The sequence below is a fragment of the Girardinichthys multiradiatus genome, chromosome Y, assembly GCF_021462225.1.
Source record: "Girardinichthys multiradiatus isolate DD_20200921_A chromosome Y, DD_fGirMul_XY1, whole genome shotgun sequence".
Taxonomy (NCBI): Eukaryota; Metazoa; Chordata; class Actinopteri; order Cyprinodontiformes; family Goodeidae; genus Girardinichthys; species Girardinichthys multiradiatus.
The window spans coordinates 38,551,429-38,574,277 of NC_061818.1; the positions used below are offsets into that span (position 1 = coordinate 38,551,429).

Below are 22,849 nucleotides of genomic sequence, written 5' to 3' on the forward strand. Positions count from 1 at the left end.
GCTGCTCTTTCCCACAGATCTCACCTTGATAGATGATTTTAGAAAAACACAGAGGCGTGCTCCACTAACAAACTGCTGCGAGAGAAAGCAGTGATATTTAGACTCTCCATCTGAGCGGAGGAAAAGTGAGGAGGAGGGAGGCAAGGAGGGAGGAGGACGCTGATTTGAGCTAAATTACTTGAGCTTCTTTCCTTTCTTATCCATTTCACAAAGTGAACCTCAGTAATCAGAAGGATACCTGTTTGGCTGCCTGCGAGGACAAAGAGAAAACAAAGTGTGAGCTTCCACTGCATTTTGTTTTTTCATCTGCTTTTGATCATGCAACACGGAGCTAAGATTAACTACGACTGAGGTGCTTTTTTTTTTTTTTTAAGTCCACCCCATAGTCGCTTGTTTCCCAGTTTAAAAGGGAGCAGCCAGTGGAGATGTGAAAGTAACCACAGCTATTACTTTATATTACTGCAGCTTCACCCCCCGACTCTGCAGTCTGAAATAATGATAAAAATAATAACAATAATAAAAGGGCTCATTTAATTTGGAGAAACAAAAATAATTATATGTAGAAGCCTGGTTGGAGGTCATCTGCTCTGCATGGCTCAACCTCATCTCTCAGTTTCATCTCAGAATACCTGTAGACTTTTTCAAGGGGAATTTGAAATCAATTTCAAGCCCCATTTAATTTTATATACCTCTACATGCTGACCCACAACAGCAGAGTTCAAATATTGATCTTCTTCTGAAGGCGACCCAGGGTGCTTCTTAGTAGTCAAACACATATCTCAGATGCTGTTCTTCAAAAAATGATACTAGGATTAGGAAAAGGTGGAGGAAAAGAAACTTCCTCTACTTTTTCATATGAAAAATTATTTCCCCCATCCTGGTTCCCATGCAACGAGCCCCCTGCTCTGATGAAGACAGATAATGACCTTTTGAAAAACAAAACTTCAGTGTTGGCCTGGAGATCCATTTGTCAGCCGCAGCAGAAGCAGCATGCCTTCTGGCAGCGGAGAAAACAGACTTGCAGGAGCACAACTGGAATAATGCTTTGCTGTTCGCCACTGCCATTAAGCTGCTGGTGATAAAAAGGTGCGGTGCTTTTAATGGCCTGCTTTTTTTTTTTTTTTTTTGCTTTCAGTCGTTCGGCCACTCTGTTAACTCAGCACACAGGGTAATACGTCTCATTTGAGAGGATCCCGCTGCGGGAAGAATGCTTGAAGGACAGTATGAGAGTGACACTACATTATAAACATAATAATCACAGCTGGCTAAGATACTGCAGTAAAGGAATAATTGGACTCAAGCTGCTCTGACTGCTTAGGCATTTTAGCGTGCCATTTGTTGAATTAAAAAAACCCTAACCTCAGGTCAGACTAGGTCCTCGCAGGGAAACAAAAAGATGCTGCAGACGGTTTCCACTGCAGGGTTAGCTCTGCTGCATGTGAGTGACGAGTGATGGGGAGTCCATACAGGAAGGGGTTGTTCCCCCTGTCTTTCTGGCCTGAAGCAGCTTTCAGGAGAAGCACATTTCTGAGATGAGCCGGCCCAAGGCAAAGGCAAACTAAGCTGCAGCTTTGGGCCTAAATTTATCAGGACGGAGATATGATTAAACTGCACTACTGTAATTTCTGCTGCTTTGAGTGTGAAGTGATGTGGAGTCCAAATGGAGAGATGATGTTTCTCCACTGTGTGGCATGAAGAAGCTTCCAGGAGAAGCAAGCTTCTGAGAAGACCAGGCCAAAGGTATAAACAAACCAAGCAGCCAGGCCAGCAGGGGGAACCCAAGAGCTTCTCTCATAGAAAATAGATCTCAAAACTTCTGAATCATTGTTAGGTTCATGTAGTAAAGACTATTTTTAAAAATTGCTCTAAAGTTTTTAAATATTAAATTAAAAAGTAATTAAGAATTTTATTAGATTTAAGATCTCTTTAAAATAACAGAAATGTACAAATGTCATGATGATGCAGAAGAAAATCATGATAGTTGGTAGCTGTTTAATTTAATGACATAATTTAATGTCATTAGTTTAATAATTTCTCCTGCTTGTGTGCTGGGTTCATATTTATGCAAACTGCAAATTCAGTTACATCTAGATATAAATAATTTTCTGTGCTTGTAAGCACACGTAAATAACCTTTGACGCTCAATCCTGACTGCTGGATAAATTTATTTAACCAAGATTTCTGTTTTATATTTGCCTGTCCTGGTAGCTCTGGCAGACGGTGTGACGAGTCGGGTTTCCTGACAGTGTCAGGGCAGAGTTTTGATTTCAGGGAATTAACGGCATGATAGTCCACATCTGGTTCAGGCAGTCAAGTGGACAGGCCAAAAAAAATAATAAAAATGTAGCAGTCGTTGTCAGCGTTTATAAACAACTCCTTTTCAGAAATACTCTTTCAGCGTTCATTCAGCCTGGATGAAAATTTGGGGCATTTTGACACTTAGACAAAATTACGAAGCTGTTAATACGGGTCATCAAACAGCCCAGCCAACCCCTGAAAGATGTTCTACTCCTAGAACCTTACCTGGCTTATTGAACTTTCTTTAGAGAATGAAAACACTAAAGATCTTTCTCGTTATCTATTCCCAGCTCTTTGCAATGAAAACGTTAGTATTTAAAAAGGTTTGGATTGGGAACAAAGATTTCAGTAGTTGGTTGAAACCTGTTGACAATAATAGTGATGTAGCTTATTGTGCTTGAAGGTGTTCAGGCTCAGTGTCTTGTTAAAGGACGGGAGTAACTTAAGTCAGTATTATATTTAATTTATATAAGGTAAATTTATGTAAGCTCCTGTGGTAGCCCAAGTCATTTTTGTAATTCGCAAAGATCCAAACATTGACATCATAACAACATTTTGAAAGTCTTTCACTTAACTTACTGAAACTTGTAAGATCCCAGCTAAATTGGTCCTTTTTAAACAAACAAACCATAAACCAGTGGTGTTAAATATCCAACAAAACTATATATGTGCTGTATGATGACCTAATCTGGAAGTAGTCTCCAAATCCAACTCTGGGCCGGTTCTGTTTCTGAGCTAAGGTGGAAGATAAGACCTGAATTTATAACTTGGATCATTTCTTTCCATCAAATAAGCACACAAACATCTCCTGTGGCTTCATCTTTCCTCCGTCCTATGAGGTGTGCAACATTTAATGTTCAGCACTGATGTTAATTAAAAGCTTCATTAGATATTTGCCATGTAAAAAAAACGAAACAGGTTTATAATTATTGCAAGGTGAGGCCATCTGCAACTGCAGCTTTGTTTTCCAGAAGTGGAGTATATTAGCACCAGCAGCTCTGTGAATGCTAATATCCTGACACCACAGGTTCAGAGAATAGACAGGAGCTCTCCAAGCTAACGCTCACCATTAATGACCGGGGGATATTTAGCATTATTGGCAAAATGTAAACACACATCTATTGATGCACCGCACAGCAGGCTGCATACACAAACACCACCTCCAGATGATAAGAATTCCCCACAGGTACCAACATAAATATAGACACGTCAGCTCAAATATGTAGGTGCACATTAAAAGCTCAGTCAGAGCCCCCACCCCCCGGTGGAAAAACCTTTGTTAGCGAGTAAACCTATTGCACCGTTTGTGCCATTCGTCTATACAGGGAACAAATTTAATTTTGTTCCATTTACAAAGGTCTAGTGGAGTAAGACGCTGGGTAGCCTTAAGAAAAAAAACACACACACACACACTAGCAGTCTGTCTGTGAAGTCTCTGTGAAGAACAAGGCGGCACTCGCTCACACACCAAATGAAATTTCAAAATAAACGACTGAGCTGTGATTTACAATTCTCCTCCGGGGCAGAGAAAAGTGAGAAAACATTTCAATCAGTCCCCTCCGCCTTTGTTATGCTGCTATGAATCAGCTGTTTAAGGGACAAAACAGCTGAACAGCGGGCGGGAGAGAGACTCTGAATGATTTCACACCAAAACACACAACATATTGAGAGGGACATTCTGGAGCCCATGAAATTGGGTTTAAAGTTTTGTTGTTTTTTTTATTTATGTCTGATTGAATCTGAGTGAATTGCTCTCAACTAAACAGACTGCAAATAAACAACAAACCCGGTGTTTGTCTCATGATATAATGGGAATATTTCAAACACAGTGTTTATAACAATGCAACAAAAAGGAAATAATCATAAGACCTGGGTTTGACTCTGGTTTATTTTCCTTCATTTTTATTAGAAATAATTCTAAAACTGTATCAAATCCATGTTCCTCTACAGCCTGGAAAAGTCTTGGAAATTAGGGAATTTTTATTAAAGTGTTTTTTTTAGATCTTTTTTATTAAAATCATTTAGATTTTTATTTTCCATTTATCCATCTATTCAGTTTTCTGCCAATAGTTTTCATTTTACATCTATTCTTCCATTAATTACTCTATCATCAATCGATCTATTCTTTTGTCACCATCCACTCATCCATCCACCCACCCATCCATCCACCCATCCATCCATCCATCCACCCACCCACCCATCCATCCATCCATCCATCCATCCATCCATCCATCCACCCACCCATCCATCCATCCACCCACCCATCCATCCATCCACCCACCCATCCACCCACCCATCCATCCATCCATCCATCCACCCACCCATCCATCCACCCATCCATCCATCCACCCACCCATCCATCCACCCACCCATCCATCCATCCACCCACCCATCCATCCACCCATCCATCCACCTACCCACCCATCCATCCATCCACCCACCCATCCATCCATCCACCCACCCATCCATCCATCCATCCATTCACCCACCCACCCATCCATCCACCCATCCATCCATCCATTCACCCACCCACCCATCCACCCATCCATCCACCCATCCATCCATCCATTCACCCACCCATCCATCCACCCATCCATCCATCCATTCACCCACCCATCCATCCACCCATCCATCCATCCATCCATTCACCCACCCATCCATCCATCCATCCATCCATCCATCCCAGATATTTAAAGCCTGACTTCTGTCGAAACATCTACAGTAATTTCATAGAGAACTTCTGTTTATTCTTAAAAATTTGCCACAGGGACTGAGAACTCTGGAAATTTGATTTTGAATTAAAAAATTGGGCGTTTCATCAGTTTTTTCCTGTTTTATCTTTTATTATACTGTTAAAAACTGTAAAATTTGGTGTCATCACAATTTTCCTCCAAGAAAGAGACACACTTATTGTAGTCGTGTTTATTTAAAAGTGATGTCAGACTGAGTGGAAGCCATGTTTATGGTGATGATGCAGCATGGCTGTCAGCGATTAAATAAAGGTTTTAAGTGATTTGGGGTAAAAAAGGAGATCTGTGAATTTCTTTGCACTAATACTAATAAATATTATCAGAGTTGTTTTGTTCAGTTGACAAAATATAAAAGATCAGCAGCCTTAAGTCAACATAGTTTATAGACGATCAACATGAAACAAGAACAAAAGAACCAGAACTATTGATCAGGAGTCCAGGGCCTGAACTTCAGAGCACCCACAGGAGTCTGTGTTTGGCCCAAAACATATTAAGTCTCCCCAGTTAGTGGAAGCATCTCCGTTTACTGCTGCCAATAGTACAACTTCTTCCACAATAATTATCCCCCAGGAAGGATCCAGCTCTACAGGGTTTGTGTTAAGTTGGTCCTCAGGAGGGCTCCAACCTGAACCCTTCAATACCTGAATGGTGGCGCTGTGGGAGGTAGGATCAAGTGTCACAAGTATTCCCAGAACTCCCCTCACTGCAGTCCCTCACCCTTAACCGGATCTATCTGTGTGTGTGTGTGTGTGTGTGTGAGATTGTACCAGTGCAGTTGGAAGAAAGAGATCAGCATGTGTAAAAAGATTCGGAGGAGGAGGAGGTGGATGCTGGTGAAACCAGAGAGTCAGGGCAATTCCTCCCAGGATCCACCGACATGAAGGGATCGCCCCTTCTCAGTGACCTAACCACTTAGGATGACACCGAAGCTGCATGCAGTTGAAAAGAAGGGGGGTGAGGGATTCAAAACAGCCAGACAGAAAAAGCCACAAAAAAAAAAAAAAAAATCAATGGATGCAAGAACAACAATAGACATCGGCAGAGTGGAATGCCACGATAGAAAATCCAATTACGAAGCAAAGGAGGGCAATTTTAGAAAATGTAAGATGTGGAGATAAGTCTGTGGGAAAGACGGAGAGAGAGATGTGGCATGGAGACAATAACAAGACTTAAGTAACACCATGCTTCCCACCCATCAGCATCGTCTTAGATAATAGAGTTACATTTACGAGCCGTGCCATATGCCCACCCAGCGCCTGGTAAATAGAAAATCCATGAGATGCCATGTTTTTATGACTCTGAAGACAGCTACTAACTAGCAGGAGCAAACCTGAGTTACCCCGTCAGCTTCGGCGCATAGCATAAATAAATTTATACTCTAATACAGGCCTACAGCGGGCAGTGAGCAGCGCGTCCCATAAAAGCCTCAGCACACTGTAATTCATAACTCCCTCAATATCCAGCACCATAACTCACGGAACGAGCCTCCACAATCCAAACCGAGGGTTGAAGAAGAGTGACATCATCCTGCAGAGGGATGAGGCTGGCACCCAGAGTGGTGGTTTAACTGAAGGTCCCTTCACGTTTCTTCCCTGGTAATCAGGAGCCCACAATTCTCGCAACAAAAGGCAGCGAGCCGCTCCTCGTGTTAATAAAAACAAACATTTAGGGGAGATATATACGCGCCGCAGTCGACTACAAAGATCATCAAAGTAAACTGGCCGGAAACACACACCCAAACACTGCTGCTCACAAATAAAGCCAAGGTATGCTGTGCTAATCTTTTATGTAATAAAGTCCTTTCTTATTGTGATATCACACTGCACCATGTTGGTACATAATAAGCAAAGCTGTTCGGAGCCCAACTTAATATAGTGTCTTATTTGAAATGCAAACAAACTGTGAGGCAGAGGCTATCACCTCAATCTATTCCCCTTCTGTTCACTGGCTGTCATCTTACATGAGCCGATGCTGCAGTTCTGCACTGTGGCGAGGGGAGGAAGTGGGGGAGGAGGGGGAACACAGGCAGCATGATGGGTGATGCGGGAGGGAAAGGAATAGAGGAGGAGATGGAGGCGGTGGGGAGGGGGAGGAGGAGACGGGACGCTGACCACAGTGTGATTCAGAGGGTTGTTTCCCCTCTCAGCGCTGCAGGGCGAGGATTTACCGGAAAGAAGAAAAAAGATCCATGAGAGGCCAAAGAACAAAAGCTGCTGAGACATGAAAGGGGTCTGAAACAGAAAGGGATGTTTCATGAAAATAGCACACAGGAAGTTTCAATTTCAGCTGTCTCGGTCTTTTAAAGGACTGGATGTAAACACACACACACACACACACACACTGGTGGCATCCTGAGGATTTGGGAGTAACAGGGATGTAGTGGAAGGTAAACCCACCTAAACTCACTCAGTTCATTGCCATTTTTACAGGTAGGTAGGAAGGGGCTTAGGGAGCTTTTACACAAATATCTAACATATAAAAGAAAGGAGCCACAATACACAAGCAGCGTAACTGGTATGTAGGGAGAATCATGAAACGTTTTTAGACATGGAGACAGATTCTTTTAGACAGAAATTCCCAACGCCAACTAACGAGTTTGGAAGCTTCATTTCATTAAGGGACAACAAAACTGTTGAGATGGTTTTGGCTCTTTTACAGTTGGTGGCACCTGGTACTTCCCACATCTCCGCCTGGCCGGCAGGGTGTGCCCGCTCTGGACAGATGGGTGGGAGGGCGTCGAAGCCATTACCATGATGTTGAGGGGGGGGAATGGTTCAAAATGAGGGAAGCAGGAGTTCAATCTGGAGCAGCTTCACCGTTATTTCCCCTTTCAATCACTGCAGCAACACACTGTTTACTGCGACACATGCGGCCGGCAGTAAAACCGGAATTGGACGCTCGACCCCCATCCAGCCACCCTCCCATTATCCCAACACTAACGGCGGTCCCCGTCCCCAACTCGCTGAATTAAAACATGTGAATAATTCAGCAGACAGACAGGCACACGGCCCCGAGGAGTCACCTTGTTGATTTTTTCACCTGCCTTTTGAAAAATTGCAGCCTTTGGGCTTCACAAAATGAGGAGATCAGTGGCAGAATCAATTTCCAAAGGAGGAGAACAAAAAAGATGGAAAAATCAATGTTGGTTTGCACAGATAGATATAATTATTCAAAGTGCTTTCTTGTGGTGGTCACATTCTGGAGGCCTGAAGTTTCAGCTTCAAACAATCAAACAATGTGTCACCTTTTAAAACATGGAATAAGAAAAACATTCACATACATTTGTGTCACAAAAACACTAAACTAAAATGAAAGTGTATGATAACAAAAATCTGCCATCACCAACCGAACAGAAGCATGCAGCACTAGATAGTTTCTGTTTAATACACCGCTGAAGGAAAAGTTGGCAGCCATTTGCACATAAAAGTCAAGATGAGAAAGAATTTTTTAAGGAAATGTTTCACACAGCTAAGTGTAAAAAGTGAGAGCAGCCAAAAGGAGACAGCTCGCAGCAAACTGGCCGAGGAAACGTTTCCCAGCACAATGAGTCATGAAACGAGGGATGTACACAAACACTGCGTGACTCCACGTCACAGTAATTGACCGCTTTAATTTCACTCTAAAAAGGAGGGCAGCGGAGAGAGGAAGAGCCGGATGCTTCAGTGGGGAAAATTAAACACTTTCTAAGCGTCACCCTCCCCCTTTTTCTTCCTTCCACAAAAGGTAGGGTGAGGGTCAAGGGTTACGTGGGAGGGAGGGAGGGGGGAGTAAAAGCACTTTGGGTAACAACACAAAGCGAGAGCGATGCTATCACGTGCTGCCGAGAATCGCACAGAGAAATGAAAGAGGACGGATGGAGAGGAGGAGGAGGAGGGAGAAGCGAGCTTCATTCATTCTTACCTCTGGCAGGTAGAGGAACGCGGGGGGACACTGGAGCGAGTGAGGCAGCATCCCGGAGCTGGAGAGCAGCAGACAGCCTGAGTTGGCCATGGAGCTCAGCGTGGGGTGACGGGATGCTTTGCGCATTTAGCAGGGAGATCCTTTCGCTCTTCGCTCTTTCTTTCCTCTGGCTCCCACTCACTCTCTCTCCTCGGATCACTTCCTTCCCCCTGCCTTCCTCTCGCCTTTTAAAATTCTCCTTTTTTTGCTGGCTTTTGTGTCTCTATTGAAGATGCGGCACGGAGGCGAGCGGCGCGCAGACAATGTTCATGTTCCACCTTTATCGCTGCTGCTCTCTCTCTGCCTCTTTCTCACTATCCCTGCTGCCTCCACTCTGTTTACTTTGTGTGCGATAAAAGCCAACATAAGCATTCAGACACAGAAGGGGAGGTTCTGTGCAAGCCGAGGAGGAGGAGGGGTTGGAGAGACGACTAGGGGTTGGGTAGGTTAGGGTGGGGGTAAGAAAGAGGTGGCGGTAACATGAGGATGGGGGGGGTTGGGGTGCTGATGAAGTCTCCGGTGGATTCATACATCAAACGGGCCGGCTGAATGGTAGAGGGAATGTGAACATTAGAACAGCTGATCCTGGGCATTAGCACCTTGTGGGACACTGCATGCTGCCTTTTAATTGCCCCCCCATACTCAGTGGCCAGCACCACCTCCCACTCCTCACCCTGTGCACTCAAGGACATGCATGTATGGCAGATATGTCCATGAAGGCAGGACTAGATGCATGAAAACAAGAAAGCAGCGCGTTAGGCCTAGTCGTGACATCCCTCTGCATCCACTGAGCTGTAAACACTCAACCAGCTAAACATGCACTGTAGCGCAAGCTTTACCGTATGAGAAAAACAACTTGGAGATTCCTTTTAATGCATTTCCCTGATTAATTCTGTTTGATACAGCTTTAACAGAGGCAGACAAAGAGAGGGCAGAAGACAGCTTCATTACATTGTGCATCAGTTTGGTGACCAGTCTCGGGAGGAGAGGCTTTCCTGAAACTGATCCAACCTGGTTTCATAACCGTGATGTCTCAGCAGAGTCGGGAGAACCACAGGTCACCACCAGGGTACAACAAGGTGTCGCCACCACTGAGCCTGTAATTCTTGTTAATATAGTCGAGACATGTTTAATTCATCAAGGCCAAAATCACAAATATGTCCATGTGGGCTTCAGGAATATGCACAAAGTACAAGGCTCCATCTTTAGATCCCAGAACCAAGAGAAAGGCTTAAAAGGAGGGCTGCAGAGTGAGCCAGTTACTAAGATTTATGTCATTTTTAGGGTGGCGTATTTTTAGCCTCTGAATCACTGTCCACATTTTCTTTCTGGTGTTGCGCTCATTCATCTGAGCTCTGTAGGCTGTGTTTAAACATGGATGTTATCTTTATATGGCACAGCCAGAAGAATGGCTGCACAGAATGGACTATTCTGCACCATCTCTTTGACTCAACTTAAACATGCCTCTGTGCTCTGGATGCTAAAGTGAACATCTGTCAGGATCATTTTTGGTGAAATGCTGCCGTTGTAACATCTTGTTTCACAGCTTTCATCTGCAGTCTCTCTTGTCTTTTTGTTGTTACCTGGACTTTCTACGCTCCAGCGACAGTAATAACAGGGTGTTTCTCATCGGAGAATTGACTTTCCCTGGGACACTCCCTCTGCAGAGTGAACAAGCAGGCAGCAGGGTGACGATTGGACTGTAGTTACTTATTCATTCAAACATTTCTTAAAAAAGTAACCCCATAATAGAACACCATTAACTCAAATAAAAGATCAGCTCACCAGCAGCCGTCTTGCAAGTATACATTCTGGTTGGGAATAATTGGCCTGAATGTTTGATGCAGAAGATCAGTCATCACAGATATCTGATCTGGTTTAGGCTGAGCGCTTTGCCTGCTAAAGATGGGAATCCATCTCCCTGTCTGTCCGTCTGTGTGTTTTTCTGTCTCTCGCTCATTTGCTCCCTTTTTTCCACCACGTCTGTCTTTCTCACCCAGTTAATAATTCAAATGAGCACTGCCAGATCACTCCCTTCAAAGGGAGTTGCTGGAATGTTCTCAACTGTGCCTTTTTCTTTTTGTCATGTGAAATCAAAGCCCTCAAACGCAGCAGAGATATCCTCAGTTAACTCCCCACACTGCAGCTCTGCCAATTAAAGAAAGATGAACAACAACCGCAAACAGCTCACAGTTGATCACTAAAAGAAGGGGTGATCCTTATCATAATTTTTACCATCGTTCTTCATCATCTTCTGTTTCTGGGTGTCGTGCAATCACCACATTGCTGTGTGCAGGCTGGTAATAATCAGCATAATCATTATTACCACAGTCACCATCATCATCACTGTCACCTCGACTGTAGCATGCATTTTCTGAGCACGTGTTAACCGGCCGGCTGCAGAACAGGATTCACCCCCGAGGCAGGGTTGTGTACATGTGTGCACATCTTAGCAGGTGTGTGCACGCTACAAGCTTTTAAATCTGGGTTTAATCTCCTCTCAATTATCCCCCAATGTTTCTGTGTTCAAGACGGAGTTTTAGTGAGACAAGATCCGTTGCTGTGCTCTTCCAAAATCAAAAATCAAAATCAAAAACAGCAGTTTTAGCAGTAAAAAGCCACCACACACCCTGAAAGCAATAATCACAGGCATTACAAGCGGCGACTAATGGGGCCCAAACGATCGGCGGCACATTCCGGTCCTCCTCTGTTCATCGTGTGACCGTTGATCAATACCGGTACACTCAAACTAATCATCAGCAGGGATGACCGTTTATTTTCTTTAACTCTGTAAGCAACATCCCCTCAGCTGCTTCGGGAAAGGTACAAAAACTAACATGATTAGAGGAACGTCAGCTCAGCTGCAAAAATAGTTAAAGTGAATTTGTAAAATTGATTATATTTTTACTGTTCAACTGTGATGTTGATCAGTGATGCTTCATGTGCTGGAAAATAATTAATAACTATTATTACAACAACAAAAATGTCTTCCAGATCTAACAGTTTTATTCAGTAACTCTCTCCTGCAGGTTGATGCCTCCGCCTTCTTTTTAACTATACAAGGTTTTTATTTTTCACATGCTGTTCAGTAGGACCACATTTCTATATTAAAAATCATTTAATCTAATGTAATATTCATGTTTTCTGAGAAACTGTATTTTGGGTTTACATTATCCATAAACCAGAGTCATCAAAATTAACAGAAATTAAACACTTAAAATACATAACCATATGTGCAATGTGTCTGCGTACCGTAAAACGTTTTGAACCGATGACATTCTAATTTATTTAGATGCACATATGTGCCTTGCAAACAAAACAATCAAATATGTTTTTTGAACTCCTGGAAATCTCATGCTAGATACAAATGTTCATGTTCTGTACAGTATCTGCACTGAGTACTTGGTGTGGGCTCATTTTGCATGAATTAGTCCATCATTGCATCGTGGCATGGAGATCAGTGTGTGGTTCTGCTGGTTTAGGTCCCCAACAAACAGATGACATGGCTCCTCTAAATAGTCACTGACTGTGGAAACTTCCCACCTGACCTCAGGCAACTTGTATTCTGTTCATCTCCACTCTTTCCCAATGAAATGCAAACTACTTTTTTTATCTGAAAAGAGGACTTTGGACCACGGAGAAACAGTCCAGTTCTTTTTCTGCTTAGCCCAGGAAAAACTCTTCTGAGTCTCTGGTTTTGGAGTGGCTTAAGACAAGGAGAGTCACAGTTGTAGCTCACATCATGAATATGGGCTGTTTTTGGTGCAGGCCAAGTGTGGCTTGAAGCTCTGACACAAGCTGCAGTCCTTGTTGAACTCTTGAATGGAGTTTCCTTCACAACCCTTTATAGGCTACAGTTATCCCTGTTGCATCTGCACCTTTTTCTACCAGTGTTTTTCCTTCCTCTTAACTTTCTATTTATATCTTTGGATACTGAACAGCCAGCTTCTTCTGCAAAAACCTTTTGTGTAGGATTTTAATGATTATCTGCTGGAAAACAATCAGTGTTCAAGTATATCAAGTTAGTGTTGTATTATGAAGGACAGACATGAATTATTCACACAAATTAACTTTTCATTGATGTTCTATTATAATGAGATGCACCTGAAAAGTCTCTATAACCTTTAGGAAGGAGCAGTTATCTGCCACCATAAACTAAGAAGTTCTGTAGTTTTTAAATCCCACCTCTGTTAAAGACATTTTAACTTTTAACTTGCCAACTTTCTCTGCCGGAAGAGAAATCGTTTCTCAAACGCATGACGACCAGTTCGATCCGAGATGTTGGACATTCTAGACTACAAATTGGTCTGGAAGAATCCAGGGCTGCTCTTAAGATCTTTTTTTTCAATATGTATGAACAACCACAAGCTCGCCAAACTCTTTGAAAACACAAGACTGCAAAGACCTTTATGTTTAAACCAGTCAGAGAATCAAAGCCTTCACAGCCAGGCCACACCCAGAACAGCTTCTGTTAGTATCGATTTTTTACTTGTTAAAAACATTCAACAGACCTGATTTAGTTGGTAGTTCTGCAATAAAAGTTACCAGATCTTTGTTAAACTGAGACTGCTACGTGATAACGGAAACATTTCTCAATATTACTGCAACTTTATTAATGCATCTGTAAGAAAGTTAAGCTACCTTTTCTAAGTGTATAATTTCAGTTTCTTAGTTTTAAAAGTTGTTTCACTTTGGGCTCCGATAGTTTTCCCAATTTTTAACATCAACTTTTTACATAAGCAGCAACATCCTCTTAGGTCCCCTGCTGCGTTGAGTTCTTTTATTTACTTATTTAATATTTTTATTATTGCCCCAGTTTGATCCAGTTTAACAGTAATAAATAAGTTTAATGCACTAAAACATGTAATATTCCTCTGTTGAATGTAGCGGAGTAGAAGCTCCGGCTGGTGAGGATCTTAAGATTGCAGCTCCTTCCCACCTCTGCTCTCTCTGCTTCAACATGGACACAGCTCCCCCATCAGGACGAGCACCAGAGGTTGAACAGCACAACAGAGCAAGGCTGGACATTAAACGGCAACATGCACACATATCGGCCTTGCGCATGCAGTGACTTGCAAAAGTATTTACCCCATGGCATTTTTCATGTGTTGCTGCCTCACATTAAAATGGATTTTTTGAGAGTTTGCACCATCACATTTACAGAAGATGCCTAGAACTTTGAAGATGTAATATTTTTTTATTGTGAAGCAAACAACAAATGGGACAAAATGACAAAATATAAAAGTACATAACTGTTCACCCCCCTAAAGTGAGTGCTTTGTAGAGCCACCTTTTGCAGCAATTCCAGCTGCAAGTGGCTTTAGATAAGCCTGTATATCGTTTCATCCATCTTTCCCTCAACTCGGACCAGTTTCCCAGTCCCTGCTGCTGATAAACATCCCCACAGCATGATGCTGCCACCACCATCCCCACATTACTGTGTTGTTTTTGGGGTCATGGGATATGTTGGGTTTGTACCAGAGAGTTTTCCCCGGTGGCTGATAACTTTAATTTTAGTCTCATTTGATTAGAACTCCTACCTCCATACATTTGCAGAGTCGCCCATGTGTCTTTTGGGAAATTCAAAATGTGCCTTTTTATTTTTAACACCAATTAATGTTTTTTTTTATTTTCTGGCCACTCTTCCATTAAGCCCAGCTCTATGGAGTGGACGACTTGTTGTGGTCCTATGGACAGATACTCCTGCTCTGCTGTTGAACTCTAAAGCTCCTCCAAGGTTACCTTTGGTCTCTGTGGTGCCTCTGATTAATGCCTTCCTTGCCAGTTCTGTGAATTCTGGTGGTGAGTGGTTCGGTCTTGGCAGGTCTATTGTGGTACCATGTGCTTTTCATTTGAAGATGATGGATTTGATGGTGCCCTGGGGAAATATCAAAGATCTGGATATTTTTTATAACCCCACCCTGACTTGTACTTTCCAACAACTTTGTCCCTGACTTGTTTGGAGAGCTCCTTGGTCTTCATGGTGTGATGTCTCCTGCTTTGTGGCCTCTGAGGCCTTTCAGAGAAGGTGTGTTTATACTGACAGATCATGTGACACTTAGATTGCCCACAGGTGGACTTTATTTAACTAATAATGGGACTTTTGAAAGTAAATGGTTGCACCAACTTAGACCATTTTGTGTAGATCCATCACATAAAATAAAACTTAAAAACAGATTTAAAACTCTACCTCTGTACAGGTTGCAATGTAACAAAATAAATAAGAAACCAAGGGGATGTATTTAATTTAGCAAGGCACTGTATAAGTAAGTATATGTGTTCTTAACGAAATCATCCATATGGTTGGTTGGTTGGTTAACAGACTGCAGAGGCAGAAGGGGAGACTCTACCTTGCAGGACGCTCAGCTCAGACCTTTGTACAGAAAACAAAGCTGTAGTGTCTGCTGATGGTGGATTTTGTTAAGAAGCGCCTAGGCCTTTGGAGGGGCACTCTTGAAGTGCCCCTCTGACAGGCTTCCTCATTATCTGGCATCTCCAGAGTGCCAGGCAGCCTTGTTGTAGGACGGGGCGCGAGGATGCCTCCATCAGCCTGCCCTCGGGGTACCCAGAGAGCGAAAGGGTTGTGCTCTCGCTAAAGGTCCGCTGATTATATCTCAGGCCCAGAGCTTCAGGGATCCCCATTAATTAAAGGTTGTGTCATATCTGTTAGAGATAACAAACCGATGTTGCTCATCTTATTTTTTAAAGCCTTACCCTCCAATGTCTGCTCTGAAAAGCATGCTGTGTTGCAGGCTTGGTCTGCATTCAAGGCTGTCCAGCTCTGTGCACCCAGAGGTGGTTGGAGGTGTTGGGTGGGGGTTCTGTTTAACCTGCTCTCACCCATCTCAGCATGCCAGCGGTGTTGTGGATGCATCGGGGATCCTTTGTCTGGAGGCATAATTAAAGCCCTCGTTCATTATTTCTTCACTTTGAGCGCAGATCTGAGTAATTAGGAAGCAGTCCACAGGGGGGCTGCACCTTTCATCCACACACGCACAAACACAATGAAAACTAGCACACAGTCACACATGTGATGCACGAGAACATGAGCGCTCTTCTTCACTCTTTGCACCAAATGAGCTGCATTCATCTCCCACCTATCTTCAGATGCCAATAACTGACACAGAGTGAAGTATTCTTTTTCTCCCCCTGAAGCCGTCAACGTCTAATGCATTGATTAAAATTCTGGATTAAATGGACAGTTAGGAGAGTAGCAGGAAGAGTTTCAGTTGGATGTAAGACCCCAGCTTTTGCCGTGTTTGGAGCTCAGGCTCTTGCCTCTCTAATGTATTTTGAAACAGAGCTTGCCTTTTATATGGTGTCATTCATCCTCATATGTCTTCGCCTGCTACATCTCACAATCACGGCTTCTTTATGGCAAACTAATGCAGCCGGTGCTAAGATCAGCAGGTTGGCTGTGGCCATCACTCACCAACTTCTGGCCAGATATTAGGACATTTCAAAAGCTTCAATTGGAGAGGGCATAGAAGACGGAGGGGCAATGACTGCGCCTCCCACACAGTCATATATCAACCCTCCATGCCACACCAGTTACCCCTAACAAACTCACACACACACACACACACCCAGCCACTGCTACTGCGGCTGCTCCGACAAAACAAAAAGGAGGGGGGTGATGGAGCTTTATAGCAGTGGACAGTCAGTATCAATACATTGAGTGTTTTACCACCCTCTTATCCAAAGGTCCAGCATGCTTGTGGCTACAAAGCATCCAAGCTAAGGTGCGTGTGATCGCCCGAGGTGGTGGGTGGAAGACAGGGAAGAGTGCTGTTGGAGCATGGTGGGGGAACAACAAACGGGGGCGAAGGCTCACGCCCTGTTAGCCCTGCAGGCCAAGCGAGGCTATGAAGGAAAGAGAGCTGACAAGGCAGAGAGACGGCCAAGCATGGAAATCACATCAGATCAATGATGAAAAATTCAGCGGTGGCAAGAGTTGCTTGTGGGGATGATGTCACATGGTGCATGTAAGCGTGTGATTCCTGGGTGTACATGGAGAGTCTAATGTGTTAGCTGGCAAACTTGCATTTACTCATTATGTCTTCAAGGAGTGGAGGAAAGTCAAGACAAGTGAAACAAAAAGCTGCTCTTAAAGAAACATCCTTGTGTATGTGTAATTATCATGATGGTATCTTTAAACCTACAAACACTGTACATAAGAGATGGACACGGTCAGTGCGACATCAACCACATGGTTCTCATCACTTCTGGCCCAGAAAATGATGGGTTCTGAATATAAATACATAAACAATAATACATCTGAGGCTTGATTTCTATTCACAAACTAAATTATAATTAGAAGACCCACCAGTACATTGACTGGGAGACAATCATAGTGTCACTATTTCATTATTGGAAATAAATATTGAGTATTTCACTAGAAGTGTTGATGAATCCAGCCCATTGGCTGTTGCTAGTATGGCTTTACATTTGACATCAGACATGATTTTTTAAAATACAAAAACTGCTTTAAATACTGTAATGAAAAATACACCCATGTACATGTAGGTAAACATATCTTCTATTATTTGCATGAATTAAAGTTAGAATACTCACTCCAGTCTTAGTGCAACCAGTGATTTGTTTGGAATGACAAAGAAGGAGAGAATATCTCAGTGAGCATTATTGTTGGAGAACATATCCTAACATCTAAACTGTCCAGAGAAGTTGTGATAAAATTAGCATTAAAATGAAAGTTTAGAATCAAGTTTTAGAAACTTAAAATGTGTTAAGATGTTTAAGTGTAAACAAGATTGGCAAAAACAGGTCAGGAATTGGAGATTTCTGTGTTGCGAGTTACCTGGCTGAACATCATAATGTTGTGCACTATTGGTGGAACAATTATGATTATTGTTAATTGTTTTTATTCAAAATTAACTTGTTTAAACTCTCCTAGAGACATCTTTTCAACACATTGTTGTTTCTTCAGTTGTGAGCAAACCTGCAACGGGACACTGGTGCCGCCATTGCGTAAGTCTGTAAAAAGTCTTGTTTTAAAAGGTTGGGTCAGAGATTAGATAACATGCTAAATAACTGCCATTATTCCTCTGCAAACCCAAATTAAACTTTGTATCTTATTACACTGCAGATGCATCTTGTTGCCTGTAGATAGCCTGCACAGCTTCATGTTGCTGCAACACTGTAGACAGGAATTTGTGTCATCCCTAACTTACAAATTAAATGTTGACTTCTAATGTGGTTATTTCTTGAAAGTGTAGAACATGTTTTTTCTGATATATTATCCCTAAAACCAGCCTTAGCTCTGAATAAAGTCCAACCCTTAAGGATGTGCACACAGAACTGAAACCTACCAAATAAACTATGTTTTTTCACTTTTAGAAGCCAGGAGCAGAAAGTCCCACACAACCAGCGCTGTAATCATGTCATTGCTAAGTTTAGGACCAATCAATAAGTCAGACCAATGTTCTCCAATCCAATCCTCAGGGTCCTGGGAGCTGCTGCTTCCTTCTTCTGCCACCTAGTTAATTGCATTCACCTGTTGTCTCAGCCCTAAATCAGTCCCCGATTCGGTGGATAGATTGAATACTCCCGGGAAGCTGTGCAAACCAGCAGTCCTTTGGATCCCGGGGACCGAGACGGCAGACAGGATGTGTTGCCTGACGAGCACATTTAAAATATCAGGTGTTCTTTATGGACAAAATGTCCCACAATTCAGATCTGTCCAAAGCAATCATTCTCAGAATCTACCATCCTCATGCATTTCACTTTTCATTGACATTCTGTAAAAAAAAAGCACCCTCAACCATAATGGCTTCAGCCCAACGCCAAGTCAATTACATAGATCGGTGCAGTGACATAAAGTGTATTCCATTTGGGAGCAGATTGGTCATGCCCAGTAATGTTCCCTTCCAGCAGGCATACCTTTGACCATTACTCTAAACAGGCATTTAGGGAACCAGAGACCTATTTCCCACAACTGTGAATGCCGGCGTGTCTCCCAGAGGGGTCAGGGGTTCACGCTGCAGCAACCATGCTCTCATATTTAGCAGCGGCAGGTGAGAAATGGTACATCAATACTGTCAGCCCCACTGGGCCACAGCGGCCTCCTGCACACACATATCATATTAGAACGGAGCGTAACAAACCACAGCCGGGCCGGGAGGTGTCGGGGAATGTGTGAACATGCGTAAGTTTGTGGATCTACAAACAGCAGCGTCTGACGTGCCTCGACTGAGTGTGCTGAATGTGTTTTTGCTGGAAGTTTAAAACATATCGAGGTCTTTAGATTGATGCTCTCACCCTGAAACCTTTAAAAACCCTTTAAAAAACGTATCCGTTCGAAGCTGCTGCTGTTGATGGTTCTTACTGGTTTGCTTTGCCTTTGACATAAACAGAGAGAATATGGTGTTTCAATTATAATTATCCATTAACCTTTATAGCTCAATATTTTTGGTGTGAAATGTTGTGACAGTGAAACCCATTATTTATTAGGTAGACATTTTTTTAAATATTCTAATAAATAATCAGTTAGTTAAAATGTTATCAGCAGATTACCTGAAAAAGCAAAAGGTTGACAGAGTACCCTTGCATGAAGCCAAGATATAACAAATGCTTTTTAAAACCCACATTTCAACACTTTTATGAGCAAAATAAAGACGTTTTATAATCTGGATCTAATCTCTGACTTTTTATATTCATATATATCCAAAACTGTAGTTCTGCCAACTTGTGCATTAAAATTCATGTCTGTAGGCTCCCATGTTTTGGTTTGTGCCCTCAGACAGAAATTTTTGCATTAGCAATGAAGTTTGTAAGCTTACCTTTACAAGCTTTAAGGATAGAAAAACATATCATCGCTGTCAGCCTTGCAGAGTTCACACAAGTTTACAGTTCATGCACAGGACCAAACCGGTCAAACAAGCTTGCTGCAAGAGAAAAAGGTTCTGAAGTAGATCGATAAATGACACATTTCACTGTTGCTGAGACATGGAATTCAGAGCTCCATTTGTGTCTGAATAATTATATGATGTCCAAATGTATCAACATAGATTAAACATTTTTATTTGACAAAAATCAGATTACCGATGAGAGGTTAAATACAACAATGTTTATAATGGTTTTGTTGGAAATAGGTGAAATACCACTATTACTAATAAAGTACTTTTTATGAAGGATTTTTTGAAATTGTCGCATTTTGCTGTTCAGACAGAAATTATAAAAATGTAAGCCTTTCATAATTTCGGTGAATTTTGAATCTAAAACATCTGCCTTATTTCTAAATGATCCATTTAGATCATTTTTTCGATACATGTTTTCAGGTTGTTACTTTCCTTAAAACTGTATGTCCGGCTGTACTGGATGCATGGTGGTACATTCTGGGTTAAGGCATGTATTATACATGTCTTTGGTTGGAAAAATAATTAAAGAATAACCATAAATGTCATATGTATCAATTATTATACAACAAATCTGATTTGTAAAAAGAATAAAAATGGATCATTATTGCAATAACAGTTTAAGTAATATGCATGTTAGGAGGAACTGCTTGGACTTCTATAAGTTTTAGCTAATTGTTCCATTACCGTGCTCAGGCTTTCTATGCCTGTGATATATTTTGTGACATATTTTGTGCTATTTAATGCACCATAAAAAGTTTTAGGAGATAAAGCGATGGTGTTAATTTCTTTAAGGAACTGCAACTAACAAAGAAGCAGGCGTCAGACCATAGCACCTTTATCAATCAAACCTTGTTCTTCAAATGGAAATAATGAATTTCCTTTTTGTTTTTTTCAGTAAAGCAGAAAGACAGTAACGCTTTTTAACTATTTGTTTTATTCCAAGTCATATCCTTCCTGCAACATTGACCATTATTATCACATGTTTTCCTGGTATTGTGCAGCCCTAACCACCATGTAACAAAGCTATGTTAACGCAGATTTCCCTTTGCTCCGGAAGTCAGAACTTGGATGTGGGAATCAGGCCCGACTTCAAGGTGATTCTCAGGATGAGTTGGTATTTGAATTCTTCTGTGGATTTACCCCCGACTCCAGACACAGAAATTCCAATATGAGTAGATGAAACCAGCTGGTGTAGCTCACCTTTAAGGAGGATCTAACATTTTATGGCGATCAATTTTCTCAGTAAATGTCTAAGATAAAACTGGGATACATTTGGTGTAAAATTAAAATGTTTAAAATGACTAAATTCAAATTATATACTTTTATTGGTGATCTAAACATGTGGATGTTTTAACCAAAAAGCATAAAAATGAGATATGCTGAAATCAAACCCAAGACCTCAGATACAAATTTACCATCTTGACAAGCTGAGCCATGCAGCTACTCTCATCGTGTTTTTATCTGTTTTATAACAAATATTAAGACATGGCTGCAGGTGTGGAGAAACCCGACTGGCCTCCACAGAGTCCTGATCTCAACCTTCTTGAACACCTTTGGGACGAATCTTGCTGAGCTGATTACAGACCTGGAGAAAAAATACACGGACTTTTTCATCATAATACTGGAAGATTTTAACAGAGAAAACCTCTCAAATGAACTCCCCAAATACAGACAGCATATTAAGTGTCCCACCAGAGACAAAAACACACTGGACCATTGTTACACAGCTTTAAAGGACTCATATCATGCTGTTACCAGGGCTGCTCTGGGTTTTTCAGATCATGATCTAATCCACCTCATCCCAACCTAAAGACAGAGACTAAGAGCTTCCAAACCCAAGGTTCACACTGTTAAGAAGTGGACTGAGGAATCAAAGCAGACGCTACAGGCCTGCTTTGAATGCACAGACTGGACTGTTTTTGAAACCTCAGCCACTGACTTAAACCAACTAACTGATGTGGTGACATCATACATCAGTTTCTGTGAGGACATGTGTGTGCAGACCAAGACCTTCTGCACCTTTGGGAATAACAAGCCATGGTTTACTCCACACCTCAGGAATCTGCGCAGGGAAAAGGAAGAAGCTCACAGCAGTGGAGATTGGGCGCGGTACAGGCAGGCCAGGAACAAACTAACAAAGGAGATCAAAGCAGCTAAGAGAAGCTACAGTGAGAAACTGAAGAACAACCTTTCTACTGGTGACACTTCAGTTGTATGGACCGGTCTGAGAAACCTGACTGCCTATAGGAGCCCCCCCACCCATCCTGAACAGAGTCGTCTCCTGGCCAACCGTCTGAATGGCTTCTACTTCAGACATGACAAGAAGCTGTTCACACCTCAAACCATCTCCTCCACATCCCATTCAGGAACAAATTTGACCCGTAAAACAACCAACCCCCTACCTTCAGATCCTCTGTCTGCACTAAAGATCTCAGAGGAAGATGTAAACAGGCTCTTTCAGCGCATGAAAACAAAGAAAGCCAGAGGACCTGATAACGTCTCCCCATCATGTCTGAAAGCCTGCGCAAATCAACTCGCTCCAATCTTCACAAGGATCTTCAACATGTCATTGGAGAAATGTGAGGTCCCCTCCTGCCTCAAACGATCCACCATCATCCCGGTTCCCAAGAAACCCACCATTCTAGGATTAAATGACTACAGGCCTGTAGTCCTGACGTCTGTGGTCATGAAATCCTTTGAGCGGCTGGTGTTGAAGCACCTGAAAGACATCACAGGCCCCCTGCTGGACCCCCTGCAGTTTGCTTACCGAGCAAACAGGTCGGCAGATGATGCTGTTAACTTAGGTCTACACTTCATCCTGCAACACCTCGACCACCCAGGGACGTACGCCAGGATCCTGTTTGTAGACTTCAGCTCGGCCTTCAACACCATCATACCAGACATCCTCCACCAGAAGCTCACCCAGCTCAACGTCCCAGCCTCCACCTGTCAGTGGATCAACAGCTTCCTGACGGACCGACAGCA

At 42.5% G+C, this 22,849-nt stretch overlaps 1 protein-coding gene and 1 long non-coding RNA gene across 11 annotated transcripts in view; one reads left to right on the forward strand and one right to left on the reverse strand.

The window, feature by feature from the left end:
- Positions 1–22,849, forward strand: part of LOC124864918 — a 273,328-nt gene that overhangs the window by 240,301 nt on the left and 10,178 nt on the right. The window contains exon 9 of one of the 2 annotated variants that reach the window (XR_007037391.1): positions 13,875–13,889. The exons of the other annotated variant lie outside the window; for it this stretch is intronic. This is a non-coding gene — a long non-coding RNA (uncharacterized LOC124864918). Of the gene's footprint in view, positions 1–13,874; positions 13,890–22,849 lie in introns of those variants that run through there. 2 annotated transcript variants of the gene reach the window in all.
- The window catches only part of rbfox3a (RNA binding fox-1 homolog 3a), a 367,190-nt gene that overhangs the window by 91,864 nt on the left and 252,477 nt on the right, over positions 1–22,849 (reverse strand). The window contains exon 1 of one of the 9 annotated variants that reach the window (XM_047359875.1): positions 8,949–9,329. The exons of the other annotated variants lie outside the window; for them this stretch is intronic. Coding sequence (XP_047215831.1) covers positions 8,949–9,074 — 126 coding nt within the window. The 5' untranslated portion in view covers positions 9,075–9,329. Of the gene's footprint in view, positions 1–8,948; positions 9,330–22,849 lie in introns of those variants that run through there. 9 annotated transcript variants of the gene reach the window in all.